Source organism: Calidris pugnax, unplaced genomic scaffold (genome assembly GCF_001431845.1).
Source record: "Calidris pugnax isolate Ruff unplaced genomic scaffold, ASM143184v1 scaffold103, whole genome shotgun sequence".
In the NCBI taxonomy this organism is placed as follows: Eukaryota; Metazoa; Chordata; class Aves; order Charadriiformes; family Scolopacidae; genus Calidris; species Calidris pugnax.
This window is the reverse complement of record NW_015090990.1, coordinates 15,068,532-15,082,147: the sequence shown is the minus strand read 5'-3', so window position 1 is coordinate 15,082,147 and position 13,616 is coordinate 15,068,532. Positions and strand designations below refer to the sequence as shown.

General features: G+C 42.3%; 1 protein-coding gene across 2 annotated transcripts in view; it reads left to right on the top strand.

The window, feature by feature from the left end:
- PLEKHM3 (pleckstrin homology domain containing M3) overlaps positions 1-13,616 on the top strand; it is an 86,201-nt gene that overhangs the window by 58,331 nt on the left and 14,254 nt on the right. For both annotated transcript variants that reach the window (XM_014954641.1, XM_014954640.1), the window contains one exon: positions 13,213-13,370. In XM_014954641.1, the coding sequence (XP_014810127.1) occupies positions 13,213-13,370 (158 nt within the window). The remainder of the gene's footprint in view (positions 1-13,212; positions 13,371-13,616) is intronic.

Sequence of the window (13,616 nt, the reverse complement as noted above, 5' to 3'; positions counted from 1 at the left end):
CTTATTGTAGTGATGATCTTTACTGTAGAAACCCTCTTAATCATGGCAATTATTTCATCCTGATTATACTATTCCCCAAAAGATATGGTAAAATAAAAAGGATCCGTGTAATGGCAAAAATGACTAGAGGTTAAGGATGGAAATTGTGAGACAGGAGGCTTGAAAAGACAATGATTTGAAGAGTTGTTTACACAGAAACACTCAGGGAAAAAAATTGAAGTGACAAAATATGGGAATTTAAAATGATGAGTTGAATTATATTGAATCACTGTGTAAATACTGTTATTCAAAATATAAGTGGCTTTCATTTGGTTTATCTCCATTTACTTTGGAAGCAAAGTGAGCTAAATTGTATTAAGGCCATTTTCATTCTGAATGTGTATGTCCATACAGGGATATAATGTAGCATAATTTATCCATTTTAGCATTGCAGATAAACTAATCCGTTAAAATTTAATTAAAACATCCATTTACTTCAGATCAACTTTCCTGACTATCTACCTGTAGACAAACCTATAAACAATGTGAAGAACAGTGGAGAGAAAGAATGAACAGGAGAGCCCTATTCTCACAATTGTACAGCACAGGTCATACAGTGAATATGACATATGCATAAAAATCCTTGATGGACGTACTTCTTTGCAGAACACACAGCAAGCATGAGGAACTTAATGCCACAGTTATATTACTGAAGCCAGAAGTTTATCATCTTTGAGAGGATTAAGTGTCCATAATGAGAATGTCCACAGTTACACTACGGAAGATAAAGAGATTATAAAGTTTCAGAATAGACATATTATTTACTGAGAGGATTAGGAAGATGTCTTCCCTATTGACAGACGGATCAATGATTTCATCTTCCTCTGACGTATGTAGTACTGATTACAGCTTCTGATAGGGTTTGGGCTAGGTGAACAGTTGGTCTAACAGAAGCATTTCCAATATGAAAATCTTCATGGTTCTGTTCAAGATTTTGTGCATATGAGGTTCCCTAACAGAAATGTGGGGAATAAATATGAAGTTCAAAGAAACGTAAGTTCCATCTAATTTGGGCCTAATATAATTTTAGATCAGGATTAGGAAGCTTTAGAAGAACAAAGAAGTTGTTATATCTTGTTTACTTTTCCAGGCTTTTAACCCATGCTGTATTTTCATCGTACCTTCTTTTCTAGCGTCAAATTTTGGTCCTCCCTGTGTTTTCCTAGGCTGAGATGGTGAGGAGATTGGGGATGCTCTTTCTAGCATTTTTGCACATGCAAAACTTCAGACGATTTGTTTCATGAGTCCTAACAATAGCAAAGACCACAAGGAGATGTGGACATTTTTGTGTTCTTGCTAGATTTTTCAGAAGTAAAACTTCTTTTCGGATCGCTCAGTCCTCAGACAATAACTGAGAAATGCTCAGTTTAGATTTATAACATACAGCCTGACAACTTCCAAGCCCATCAGTGGTGGTGTCCTTGCCCAGCAGTTCATTTTTATTCACACACAAAAAGTATGGGATGTGGTGTCTGACCCACGTGCCTGTGCTAATGAAAGCCAGTAGTGTGCATGTGGCTATGTTGATTGGCAGAAATGGGCTTCGGCTAACATACTTTGGGCTTGCTCTAGTTTTAGAGGTGTTACTGGAATAGGTGCATGACAAACACCCCCCATCCCCACACTCTTAATAGATATAGCCATACCTGTAAAAGCATTAGTGCAAACTCAGTCATATCAATGAGAAAGTCTTTTGCTGTCATTTGTTTCATTCAGTGATTCAATATAAACTCTATCAGCTTAAACTTTTATTTACCAAAGAGGTTTACCCATGTAGCTGTACCAGCAGATCCTATTAAGTTTAGGCAAGCCCTTTTTTTTTGCTTGAGGGGCAGGAGGTGGCAAATGAGAATTGTGTTTTTGGCAGGCTTGGCTATGCTGAGATTGCTGAAGATTTGTTTGTTGCAGTTATTTGCAGGAGTTTACGGTGCTCAACAAGGGCAGCAAAATGCCAGGTGCTTCTGTGCTGTAGCTGCCACAGTTTGGAGTTCAACACTGTAGTGAAAACTTTAATTTACATCCCCAGCCTCCCAAGCAAGGGTTGACACAGCACCTGTGACAGGGATGGAAGCCCTGCAGTGCACTGCTATTGGTATTCAGCTGGCCACAGGTTGGGAGACGTTGCCCAGAGTAGAGCTGGTTTGAAACAGTGACTTTAACTTTGAAACAGTGGGCTTTAACTTGCACGTCAGGTACAGCCCCTGCTCTTAAATATTTGATAGGAGGTAGGCAGCCACAAACGGTTGCATGGGGAGGTGAGACACATCACAGTGTTCATTTGTATGGTGGTCCAGTTCTCATCCTCAGGCACGTGAGGTCTGGACTCTTTTCCCAGCTCTGCTACAGGTATTCTCTGACACGCAGGACAAGTAATTTCTGACGGAATTAAGGTAAAATGGGTCCCACTTTACTATGTGTATGTTTAAAATAGGCATCCTAAGCACATTGAAGTTCAAAAGATGGAAACCAGCACTTTGGAGGGATAGTCCACCTGACCTATTTTAACTAAGTTGTACAATTTTAATCCATGAAGATTTTGAAGCACTTAGATAATTCTGTACTTGAACTATTTAAACATACATCTTGGACCATAATGACATAATGCTAGTAGCCACCTTTATGTCCTTCCTTTATGACCTGTGCCTCTATGGCTGTAGTAACTGTATTAACAGGAGAATATGAAAATAGTCCTAGGATGGGAAAAACACACAATGTACATTTCCATAAGCATTAAAAGGTCTGACAGCAAAACACCAATTAAGCAGCTTGTATACTTTCCTGTGGCTATGACTCCTTTATCACTCATTTCTGTCACTCCCTGGAGTTTGCTAGCACTGAGTTGCCTTTCAGCAGAACAGGAAACTTCAGGTTGGTTGATATTCCAGGTGTGTGTGTGTAATTCCCCAAAGTGCTGACAGCTCTGCTTACAATTAGTGGTAATGGCGATGATCTTGCTGGCGTTTCCTTTTCGCCGCAGCTCTGCTGGGGAAGGGAGTTGCTGTCATTCCGAATGGCTCATGGTCAGGCAGAGAGCAGGGCAGAACCGGCCAGGCTCGTGGGGGGAGAGCTGGTCAGGAGCATTTTGGCAAGTGACAGCCAGGAAGACACGTTCATCTAAGTTAGGTGTGTTAAAGTCTTGGAGGCAAAGCGTGGAGATACAGTAAGATTGTTAATAGATACTTTTAATAGCAGAACTGGGTTTCGCGCAGCTTGAAACCAGAGTTTTCAACAGGGCTTATTAAATACATGCGGTGCTTTTCCACGTGAATATGTAATGTAGGCCACTTGGGGTAAGTGTGGCTTTTTAGAATGAAACTCTGTTTAAAACGACCCAGCAGTGGTGCCAGTGGCTCGCAGGAGCTTCTGAGTTGAGATCTCCAGAGATATTTTAATTTTTTCAGCCTCTGGAAGAGGCAGTAGCAATATAAGCTACCCCTTTTCTAGTGCTTTGTGCTAACCAGGTTTCTTCCGTTCTTTTTTTGCTGTGCAGAATGAAAGGCCCAGCACTGGAGATCAGGGTTTAGCAGTGTGAAAGATCAGGCTCTAACCTCATTGCTGTACTTCACATAAAATGTCTATTCAGGAGAGGCAGCTGGACATATCTCAAGGGATAACATCCCAAGAGACCAAATTTCTGAAGGCAAAAAAATACTGTCTCAGGGCTACCTGCTTGGATAAGAGAAGAAATTTTTTTATATTTTTTTTTTAAATGTACTTTATGCTCACAGGGGTTTTTTTTTCAGAGTAACCCTAGCCATTTTCTTGGTATGTTGCTTTCCTGTTCTAAAATCCTTCGGAGGACTCCTACTTAAAATGCCCCTGAGCCAGTCCTGTGCAAGGCAGGAAATTTTCTAGTTTTGTGGTATCACTCATGAAATAACGTCTTACTCAGTTGGCATGTAGAGTCAGTTAATATCTCTGCATGCAATTGCCTCCTTAATCTTAAAAAAAAAAAAAAAAAAGGCAAAGGCACATGTATACTCTGGCTGAATGCATATTTGCTTGTGTGTTTATTTAGAGTCACGTATGTTTTTAAGCAGAGGAAAGTGCTTTCTGTTCCCTACCAGGCAAATTCCTGGTACTCTTTCAACCTTGTTTGATTAAAACAGCCTTTAACCTTTGCTTGAATACCTGTTTCTTAAAACAACCTATAATTCATCCCTGCAACAAGATTAGGAGAACTTGGGGTGTGACAAAATTGACATGTAGCTGCCTGGAAACCTTGGGGGAAGGAGACAGAAGGAAAGACGACTGAACCACAGTGAGTGCAAAGGCAGAAGCTGCAGGGCTGGACTCTGGTTGCAGGGCTGGCTGGGGAGCTGGCAAAAGTGATTTCCAGGCGTGTTGTTTATACTGAGACAATTCCATCTCTTTCTCACTTGTGTCAGCTTGCACAAAGAGACCTGCTGAGATTTCAGGCTTTTCTTCCCTTCCATGAGAGGAGTTGGGGAGGACTTAGAGGGACTTTGTCGTGCCTGTGCCTCCTGCTATAAATTCACTTGGACTGTCACCAGTTTGTTCCTCTCCCCCAATCAATGTAAAAATCCGTTTTCACCTTGTTCCCTGCTCTCTGCTTGTCACAGATTAGCAGCATTTGCTCTTAACCTTGTTTTGGTTTTCCTTCTCTTCCCGGTGCCTGTTATATATAGTTCGTGGCTAATTTGTGGAATTTGTACCTATTATAGTTAGTGGGTAATTCGTGGAATGTCACTTTAATAGCAAATTAAAGTGCAACATATTGAATGATCTGGTCTGGAAGGACCACAAAAAGCAAATGGCTCTGCTGTCAGTATGGACCTCCTGGTACAAAGAAGCCAAAGGGAGCTTGTGATTTCTGTTTATTCCAATTCTCACTCGTTTCTGCTTTAGTTTGATTTATTTGGTCGTTGGTTTTGTGGGGGTTTTTTTGGGTTTGTTTTGGTTTGGGTTTTTTTTTTTTTTCTTCACAGTGTTTATTGCCAGGTTTCCTTTCGGGATGTTCTCTGCCCTGTGTGGGTGATGAGTTAGCACGGTGCGGTGTGTGGCTGCACGGTGTCGCTTTGTCTGTGTCAAGGCCAGCGATGGTGAAAGGGTGTCATGTGTGTCCAAGCCAGCACCTTCTGCTGGTATCAGCAGTGGATGGCCTCCCTCCCTCCCATCCATCCTGCTGCCACCTCTACCACAAGCTGAACAGGCCCTGGGGACAGCCAGGGACCTGAAAAGGCTGTAAGGGAAGAGGAGAGGGAGGATAGGGTGGTATCACCTGCTCTGTAACTACGAGGAGCTGGGATTGTGGCCCGTAGCACGGTTGGAGCAACAAAAGATGGGGCTCTCCTGAAGTTACTGCTGTGGGGTTTTTTTTAAGACCAGTATGTTGCACGAAAGATGGGGCAGAGCTGAGATCTGATATCGGCCTCCCTGGGGCTTTTTTACCTCATGATCATCCTTCCTCCTTCCATTTCCCTTTCCTCTGAACTAAAGATTAATTGTGCATTGAAATCGTAACAAGAATTTGCGGTGTTAAGAATCTGGCAAACGGAAGGGAAAAAATCCTCAAGGAAATTAGCAGTCCGAGACCATTGTCTGTTCACTAGATATAAATGACTAGGAACTTCCCAGCCAGGGAGTATGTTTTCCCTTTCTTTTTCTGCAGCCTGCATTATCCTTAGCTAAGCATATTGTAGCACGCTTTGCTACATCTCCAAGTCCATGTTTTCATCGCAGAAAGACCAACCCTGCCCTGGAAATCTGTCGTGGGGCAGAAGTTCTGTTTTACCCTACGTGCTTTAATGCCCAATCTTTACACATAATGAATGATGAAAATACATGCTTGTTCTGCAGTTAGCAAAGAGATAGGGCAGCCACTGTTGCTTTCCTGCACCCCTATCTGCTCTTGCTCTTGCTTGCCACAGGAATCACCTGTGACAGAGAAGAGAACGCGTCAGAAAATGCTTTCTGAAACAGATTGCACAATGTAAGGATTGGAGGTAGAGTATGAAACAAAGACGGTCGATTGCAGCAAAAGCGATGGCATTAGGAAAAACTTCCCAGCTGTTTTGAGCACTGGAGACTTGTGGAATCTCTGTGGTGAGAAGTTCTTAAGCAAGTCAGTCATCTGTCAGCTCGTTGTGCCGCAGGGTGAGGAATAAACTGGAGGTTTCTAGAGGTGTTTTTTCTAGACATATTTTCTTATGTCATTGGTAGTTCTTTCAAAAATATATTTCTTGTCTGTTCTGGAAGTGAAGAAAGATTGCTTGGTGTTTAGTCCTCCTCCACAAAGCTTTCACCAGTGGAATTTGGATGGTAGTGAGCACAGTGATGAACTAAACCAATCTGTTCAGAAGGAGATTTTATTTTCCCTTTCATTCAGTCCAGGAAGCATGTTCTCTGTGTTACTCTGAAGTCTAGGCAAAGCTGGAGCTTACCTCCGGGCTTGTTAGCAAAAGACTTGATTCAAACTACCTGTTTCTGGAGATGTAGAAAGAAAACAACCAGGAAGAGGCAGAAACCTTGACTTAGGAGGACGATGGAAAGCTGTGCCTGATTGTTGACTGCTCCTTCAGATAGCTTCCTTCTGCCAGACTTGCTTATGACACTAATCCCAACAATTAAAGGACTTTATATTCCTTCAATGTATATAATTGGGAATGGTGAATGAGCTTCATGTCTACCACCCCTTCTATTTTCTCAGTGCCTCTTGGCCTTTTCATGTCTCTTCTGCATTGCGTCAGTGCCTCCTGGCAAATTGTGTCTGTGTCTGTCTCTCAGATAGAGCCAAGTGTGTGTCTGGCCTTGAGAAATAATCATAAATTTGTGTTCTGTCAAGAGGAGAGGCCGGGACAATCCAGTTGAGATTTGAGCCTGTAGTTCAAGGTGTTTTAGGGATTTCATATCACTTAACCCATCCCCTCCAGGCATCACTTGTGTCTGACATGTAAATCAGGCTGGAGGAAGAAGTGGAACAGATTGCTCCATGCTCCAAGAGAAGGTTATGAGGCAAGCCTGTGTCTTTAAAGAGAGTGCCTTCTAATAAATGTTATCTGCAGAGAAATACACCAGCCCCTACATAACAGTTAATGTTACTGCTTCAGTGTTGGCTTATAAAACAACTTTATCACCTCTATGACGATAATGATTAACAAGCTGATTTACAAGGGTGGGGTCACAAAGCCATTTGGCAATTTTAGCTTGTCTCACAGTGGCAGTGATACTGTACCTAAGTTTTACAGTATTTTCACCACTTTACTTGGAATATTAAGCCCTTGTGCTGGGGCTCTTAAGCAGAGCATTAGCAACAGATACTCCTCTATGAGGATAATAACCAGGGGTTTCTCCTGTGCTTCCAATACATGAGGAAATTACAGGTCCAGGTCTGAGAGTTTGGGAGTTGGAGACATTTTTATCTCCCGTCACAGTGTTTATTCCCTGATCACCTAGCCACAATGAAGTGACAGTGTTCCTAGACGTGCTGGTACGTGATGCCAGTGGTTGTTGGCTATCCCTTATGTCAGACTGGCAGGATATACAGGTGTGGTTAGATTTCTCTTCCTTCTCTTGGATTCTGGATAGCTTGTGTTAAAATATCCTTCATCTGTGGATTCTCCAGTATCTTGGATCTTAATATAAGAAAAAAAAAACAAAACAACTACTACTGATTTTACTTTATCATTTGTTGGAAATTACTCAGACTAGAAAATTCAATCTAACAACTATTTTAATCCAGAAACCTTTGATGTGGTTTAACATACCACGATACTTTTCAGAATTTGGACTTCTTAACCTTGGCAGTTCCTCACATCGAGCATAACAGTGTATCTGAAATCTCCACAAGCTGTATCCCCTTTACTGCCTGTCTTGACAATCCTCATGTAGGTGATCAAAGGTATTTATGGTCTCCATGCTATGTAAACATCTACTGCACTTTTAGAAGTTGGTAAAAATGCACAGACAGAGTAGGGTATTTGATGACCCTTGCTCAAATTCACAACATAGACTCCTGCAGGGACAGAGGTCTTAACTCCTTACCTTTTACATCTTAGCTAGCATGGCTAACAGCAGCCCTACCCTCAAAACAAACACTCACTGCCCTGAGAAATATCTGAAAACTGTACTATTTTTCTCTCTCCTGTCTGGAAAGCTCATCATGTCCGATAGATTTTAGTGTTGATTTACGAGGCATGATGCAAAGGTTGGGTATTTCTGTGGACCTGGGCTAATTTGTGGATGGAAAGCTATGGAGGCATTACTTGAAGCAATGCTGGGTAACAGCTGACTCATTTTTCCTTCTGTTTCCACACACGCCCCCTCTAGTTGCCCCTAAAGCTCTTGTAATATTACTTCTTTGGGAGTGACAGTCTGAGTTTGGAGGGGACTTCCATGCTTAGCTTGTCTCATCAATATTTGATTGCTTTTCTGTGACACCCAGGCAGAGGCTTCTATTATGTCTTTTCTAGTTGGAACAATTGTCAGGGACTGGAACAAACTCTAACTTTGTGTTAGGTTTTTTTCATGCTTTTTTTTTTTTGTCTTGTTCTGTTTAGTTATTACAAGCCATGAGTTTAGGTTACCATCTCTTTGGGTCAGAACTCTCACCAGAGAAGCTGTGCCACTGTTACCTTGGGCAGTTTCCTAGTTTGTTTTTTAATATGAAAACATATATATTGCAACACTGTGCTCACTACGTTGCTCTCCAGTGGGACTAGTTTGTGCAACTCTCTTTCATGCTGATAACTATGTTCTCGTACAAGGACATCTTTGTTGACTGAAAAGTGACTTGGCTCCTCTCTGCTGTGTGTAATGGGCTGGGGTTTTGGACCCCCTATACTGTGCTGCATGGGAGGAGGAGGTTTAGGGGCAAGGCTAGGGCTGGGGAGCGGGGGCCTTCAGAGATGGACTTCTACCAGCATTGTGCTCAGCCTGGAGAACTTGGATGAGGGATGGGGTCAGGACAGAGTTGTAGCTCAGTGTGTGTCGGAGGTGAGGGTGCCTCTCCTCCTCTGCAGGGCAGCGTCTGGGCTCAGAAATGTGTCGTGGAGATAGGGCACAGGGATGCCAGTGACGGTCCCCTGGGCAACACGTGCTGCTCCTGGAAGTTGTCTGTGGGCAACGGCCCTGTTTTGCACATAGTGGGCCACCTCATTTCCTGAGCCAGGTGCAGGAGCTGGGCAGTGGGATGGGTTGCTGCTCCTGCTGCCTCTCCTAGCTTCTCCTCTCCCTGGCAGCCCTGGCACCTGCAGCCCTGCTCTGGCTGGAGGGATGCTCTCAGCAGTGTGGGCAGGGAGGCTGCTCCAAAACACAGTTTGTCCCATTTAGGGTGAGAGATACGTGGCAGTTAGTGTAAAGGGCAGTGTTTGTTTTGTTGGCTTAAATTGTAAATGCTTCGAGGGCAGGGCTTGTCTTTTATATGTGTACATGTGGGTGTGTATTTTTATACAGTTCCTAATGTTCCTTCCTGCAGTTGGGAGCTGCACTGTGTACAGCCACAGCTTTCTGACCTGTGGGAGCTTAGAGAACTGTTTTTCCAGATCCACAGAGGTGGACAGTGATTCTGATCTGAACAGTGGGGCTGTTCAGAGACACAACTTGCTTTGGGCCTCCAAACACAAGTATTCTCCTCCCTTTGTCACCAAGCAGTGTACCCCAGTACATTCCAGGTGCAGCAGTGGTAAGCTAACTGTAAGAGCATGGCCTCGTGTCCAGAATCCTTGTGGGGTGGGTTCCTTGACCAGTTTAGGAAGAGAAAGCTGCATTGCACCCTCCATCAGTTGATGACCAGGGTGGCCTCGTTGGTCACCTTTTGCTCTTAATTTTGGAAAATGAAACAATTGCTTGCACTACGAAGACTTTGGATTAGAAAGCATACCTTGCTCTTCATGTGTACTGCAGGTAGAAGAGGCTCTGAACTAAGTAAAATTTTAATTTGTTTTAAGCTTGATGTTCTTTTTTTTTTTGGAGGCAGGGAGGGCAGGAATATATTTTTAAGTCTTTGCAGGTGCATGTTGAGGCTGTATTATGTTACAGGGATAAGCCAATGGTGAAGTTTCTGGTTTCTCTTCCTTTGACATACTCTTAACTTAGTTTTGTGCTAAATTTCTGCATTTCTTATGAAATGTGATGGACTGTTCTGCAGCTTGTAGTGTGATTTCACAGTTTCTCTTTTTTGTAAACTGAAATGTCCTTAGGAAAGGTTTGGGTCAAAGCTTAGGAGTGATTCCAACAGTGAGAATAGGCGTGTGCTGGGCTAGACTACATGGGGGCTGTGGAGTCTCCATCTCTTTAGAAAGGCTTTAGTAACAAATACAGCTGTAAAGAATGACATAGACCTTACTGGCTCTGCCAAGACCACCTCTTGAGGGCTTCTTCCCCCCCAACCCAATTTCCCTGATATCTGGATAATGCATTACACTTGTTTAACACACTTCTATTCTTTAATCACTTGTGTTTCCTTGAAACTCAAGATCAGACTCCAGCATCAACTGGGAGAACATCCTGTGACTCTGCCTTCATGGTTCTGGGTTGTCTAAACTGACCGACCCTGGGCCTCCAGCTGTCACAAGAGGGTGCTTTGTTGTGGGAGAAGTTTTGACACCTTTGATTACGTGTCCTACACTCCTTTTCCCAAGCCATAAAGCACTCACTAGGGAAGTGTTACCATAAACTCCTCTTGGGGACAGCAAGTAGAAATCTTCCTTTTTGCTTGCCAGGAGGGTAAATGGAGATGAGGATTTTATTCTTATTAGCTACAAACACGAATGACAGAGGGCTGCAAGGAAAAGTCATATCCTGTGCACAGCCCTGAGGTCTCTGATGAAACAAAATTACACAAAATTTACAGATGCTAAAAATAGTGATAACATCAGTTTGATGTTGCATTTTGTCTTCCTCCTATAATACAGTAAAATGGCCTGTAATTCACATTGCAAAATTGGCATGCATGGCTCTTTGAAGATATCACCTTCATTGTATGTCTGCAGTGGCCAGAGTTACAAGCCAACCCACTACAGTGCTACAACGAGCCATACAAATAAATAAATAAACAGGGACAAATAACACCAGCTCCTTGGGGGCAGCTGCCCACTCTCAATCTGTCTTGCTTAGGTTGTGAGCTCTTCAGCATAGGAAACCTTTTGTGTCTTGTATAGACTTAAATTCACCCCTGCTGCTTAGGAAGGTAATAGGTTATGTTAATTTTGTTTATGACATTATATAAAATGTGATCAATTCAGAAATTTAACTCTTAAGCCCTTGCTGATAGTGACATTAGCACAGGGTTAGAGAGTTTGTTTGCAGCTCTGTCTTCAACCTGGCATTTTAAGCTGAGCTTTTGTGGCCTGTGATAGGTGGTTCCTGTAGCATAAAAAAGGAAAATATGTATGTATTGTGGTTTATTTATTGTCTTTGTATGCATATTTCATCTGTTAGTGCTAAATGGCTTTTTGGAGGGCAATTGTAGCCATGTCACAGTAGCTGGGTGGCTTCACTGTTTCTCTCCTCCTGTTTGTTGAATGCTAATCAGCTTCCATGTCTTTCCCCGACCCACAACTTGTTTGGCTTTCAGACCCTCTGTAACTCTAGAGGCTACAAGGAAAAAAAAAATAATCTTCCTTTAAAATGAAAAACAAAACCCAGCCTAAGGGAGCTAAACTAACTTCTGACCATCTGTTAGATTAGTAATATCAGTACCTTGGTCCATGGCTTCACTTTTGGATTTCATGCAGCAGCTTCTCTGCATTGTTTATATTCTGGTTGAAGGGGATCTTCCTATACCAGGATGCAATAGGAACGTCATTTTTCCTCTGACATGAGCAGATGTCCTATCTGCAGTACTAGCAATAACATTGCCGCTTCCTGTTGTTGCAGATGTTGTTAGCAGGCGAGAGCTGAAGGCAAAGAGGGGGCACATCTCAGCCTGTGCCATTCAGTGCCATCAGCATCAGTGCTACCTACACACCTTCATTTCCACGTGTACTCTTTTATAGCGGCTTTCTTGGCTAGTGGGCAGGAACTTGCCTGGCAGAAAAAATTTATTTTCTTTCTACTTTACATAGGGAAGGCGTGCTTCTCTTGTTCTTCTCTGCCTTCACCTTCTAGATTCATTTACACTACACCCAAATTATAAGTGGTGTGTTACCATATTTAGGGAAGGGATGCCTGAACTGAATTTGGCACACATTTAAGTGTAAATCTCCCCACTCTTAGGTTTCAGGACACAGCCTTGTACAAACTTTCAATCAGCAATTATTGCATTCTTTTTCCTTTTTATAGGAGGTCACTATCAAATCCCGTGACACATTTCTATCACTAATCTGGCAGGCTGCCATTCAGACCACAGGAAGCCCAGGAGAGAAGAATATACACTTAGGGCCTTATTCCATCTTCATTATTGCCTACACCAGCAGAATTCCTTAAAGTCTCTGGAAGTTTGATCTGAATGGAAAGTATTTTGCCTGAATAGCACCCCTTATTGAGGCATTGTCACCAAGTCACAAATTTAGATGAGTGTTGTGGCTAGCAGTTTAATCTATACTGCATGGCCGTTTTTTCACACCAACACAGGGAGTGCTAATCACTTCTAATGGTCTAGCAGGATTGTCTGGCAGTGAGGGACTTCTTGATTTGAGAGCTGGACACTGAAGGAAAAAAACACAGTTCCTATTCAAGAGTTTATCTGAGAATTTATTCATTTTTGCAATGAGGGGAGTATTGTATTTTAATGGTTTTCAATGAAACACAACTTTTCTAAAGGAGGAAAGCCAGGGTTCCATTCACAAAAAATATGCAAAAAACCCCTTGTGTGTTGGAGGAACAGGAACAAAGACAAAACTGCAATTTGTGCATAAAAATTAAAAAGAAATGAAAATCATAAATGTAAGGCAGTATCCATAGCTGTCAGTCAGATGATAATTTGGAAGCCTTAACCTCTTTTCCTATCTACTTTTTTGTGTCTTAGTATAATTTTGTGTGCTTACAGAGAGACAGTAACTTTGGTTTTACTTTTGGATCATTGCCAGTTCATTGGCCACTGTTGTCACTTGTGATTTCATGGAGCTATAATTGTTGGGAAGTAACTTTACTGTTGTTTTAACCAGTAGCACTTAGCTGCACGTCTGTATTAATAAATATTGTCTCAGTCCTTCAGGGAGTTCTGGTAATTTTTCTGGGTGTTCATTCAATGTTGTCTTCTACTCGTTTCAGGTTATTGAAGGAAAGCTGGCTCCTTTCTTGGGCAAGGTGATCAAGTTTGCCACCTCTCATGTGTACAGCTGCAGCCTTTGTAGTCAAAAGGGTTTCATCTGTGAGATTTGCAACAATGGAGAAATTCTTTACCCCTTTGAAGACATTTCTACAAGCAGGTACTGTAATGTCAGTCATACATTTGGCTCACATGTCATATCCTTGTGAATTCTCAGTCTTGTGACCTCTAACTTAAATACCTAGGGACTGGATCCCACTAATGCACATATCTGGGCAATTTCACTATATTACTGGTCTGGAGAGGCCACCATGAACAGACTTGGAAATAGATGGGAAGAGCTACTTCCCAAAGCCCTTTAAGTCTCAGAACAGTTGTTCCAAAAGGAAAAAGTACCCAGTAGCAC